Source organism: Canis lupus, chromosome 15, assembly GCF_011100685.1.
Source record: "Canis lupus familiaris isolate Mischka breed German Shepherd chromosome 15, alternate assembly UU_Cfam_GSD_1.0, whole genome shotgun sequence".
Classification (NCBI taxonomy): domain Eukaryota; kingdom Metazoa; phylum Chordata; class Mammalia; order Carnivora; family Canidae; genus Canis; species Canis lupus.
In genome coordinates, this window is record NC_049236.1 from 17499077 (window position 1) to 17500898 (window position 1822).

At 41.3% G+C, this 1822-nt stretch overlaps 1 protein-coding gene across 1 annotated transcript; it reads right to left on the reverse strand.

Moving 5' to 3' along the window:
• Positions 1-596: 596 nt before the first annotated feature.
• Positions 597-1466, reverse strand: OR4H12B (olfactory receptor family 4 subfamily H member 12B). The gene has a single exon (NM_001388554.1). The coding sequence runs from the start codon at positions 1464-1466 to the stop codon at positions 597-599; it is 870 nt and encodes a 289-aa protein (NP_001375483.1).
• Positions 1467-1822: the final 356 nt, after the last annotated feature.

A 1822-nucleotide genomic window follows, 5' to 3' on the forward strand; every position in this document is an offset into this window, starting at 1 on the left:
TGTAAATTTCTATGTAATCATTTCTGTATTTGTTATTCTGTATCTCCATTACCTCTTTATGAATCCATATGCCCTACCATATTATGTGATATTTTTGGGGAAAGACTAGGAAAGAAAAATGGGAAAAAAGAAGAAAAGAGGGAAAGGACAAGAGAGGAAGAGAAAGAAGAAAGAGAGGATGGCAGGGAGACAAGGAGGCAGTTTCTGGGGAGTTACACTTCTGTTTTTAACATAAATGGTCTGATTCCTCAGAGATATATTTCTCTTATAACCTCATTCTAAATCATTCATTATAGCTTAAGAAAGCATAATTTGAATTGAAGGGATCTAAAGCAATTAAATGAGACACTGGGTGGACGTGTTTACTCTCCTACTCTAAAAGTGAGAAAAGATTAGATCTTGACAGTATGGAAAGGTCTATGTTTAGTCCACCTCAAAAAATAAAATGAAAATAGACTCACGTTATTGCCTGTTAAGTGAAAAGTACAAGATAGCTAAATTTTAGGAACTATTTCTTAAAATCATTAATAAGTTTCAGACCACACTAAAGGTATCAGCTCACTCTATGATTTTGCAATTCTGATGAGCTATCCCTCCTACTTTTCCTTCAAGGAGACCATGTGACTCCATATCTGTTTCATGGCATTCTTTACATCCTCATTCCTCAGAGTATAGATGAGCGGGTTCAGCATTGGGGTGATGGTAGTATAGAACACAGACACAGCCTTATCCAGGGGGAAAGTGGTGGATGGTCGGAGGTAAATAAAGAAACAAGGGACAAAGAAGAACATTACTACAGTGAAATGAGACCCGCAGGTAGAAAGAGCCTTGCGCCGGCTCTCTGAAGACCTCTTGCGAAGACTAAAGAGAATGACAGTGTAGGAGGCCAGAAGAATGAGGAAGCACCCTAGAGCAATGAGACCACTGTTGACAATCACCAACATATTTACCAGGGTTGTATCAGCACAGGCAAGTTTTAGGACTGGGTGGACATCACAGAGGTAGTGGTCAATGACCTGATTATGGCAGAAAGGCAGCTGAAAGGTCAGGAGGGTCTGAACAAAGGAATGACCCAGCACTCCCAGCCAGGACAGTGATGCCAGCACGATACAAGCATTGGCACTCATGATGGTCGTATAACGGAGAGGCTGGCAGATGGCAGCATAACGGTCAAAAGCCATAACAGTCAAGACAAAAATCTCAGCACAACCAAAAAAGTGGAAGGTAAACATCTGAGTTACACAGCCCCAGTAGGAAATGGTCTTTTTCTCAGAAACAAAGTCTGCAATCATCTTGGGTGCTGTGGCTGAGGAATAGGCAATGTCCACAAAGGACGGGTTACTGAGGAAGAAATACATGGGTGTGTGGAGCCGGGGATCAGAGAAGACCATAAGTAGAATGAGCAGGTTTCCCACCATGATCACGATGTAGAAGAAGAGGAACAAGGCAAAGAACATCAGCTGCATTCCAGGATCCTGGGAGAGGCCTAGGAATATAAACTCAGTGACTTGACCCAGGTGATACTGGTTGGATGGCTCTGGTTCTCTGCAAGAATAAATAAATATCGTAAGCCACTGTAAGCACGGTGGGCAGGAGCAGTCTCATGGAAATACTTAAGGGATGCTAAATATAGTAGAGGAAGCTTTTTGCATCTCTTGTACACAGTTAATGGATGTTTTTCTCACCATTAATTATCTTACCACATCATTGACTCACATTGGATTTTCTGTTACACTTTAACTATCATTCTTTTCTCAAGGGTTAAATGTGGGTAAGAATAGTACACACCATTTAAGTGGTATAAGGATCACCTGTGAAGCAC

Bases quoted from the DNA above. Each gene is read 5' to 3' on its own strand.
- OR4H12B (NM_001388554.1), bottom strand. From the start codon at position 1,466: ATGCAGCTGATGTTCTTTGCCTTGTTCCTCTTCTTCTACATCGTGATC.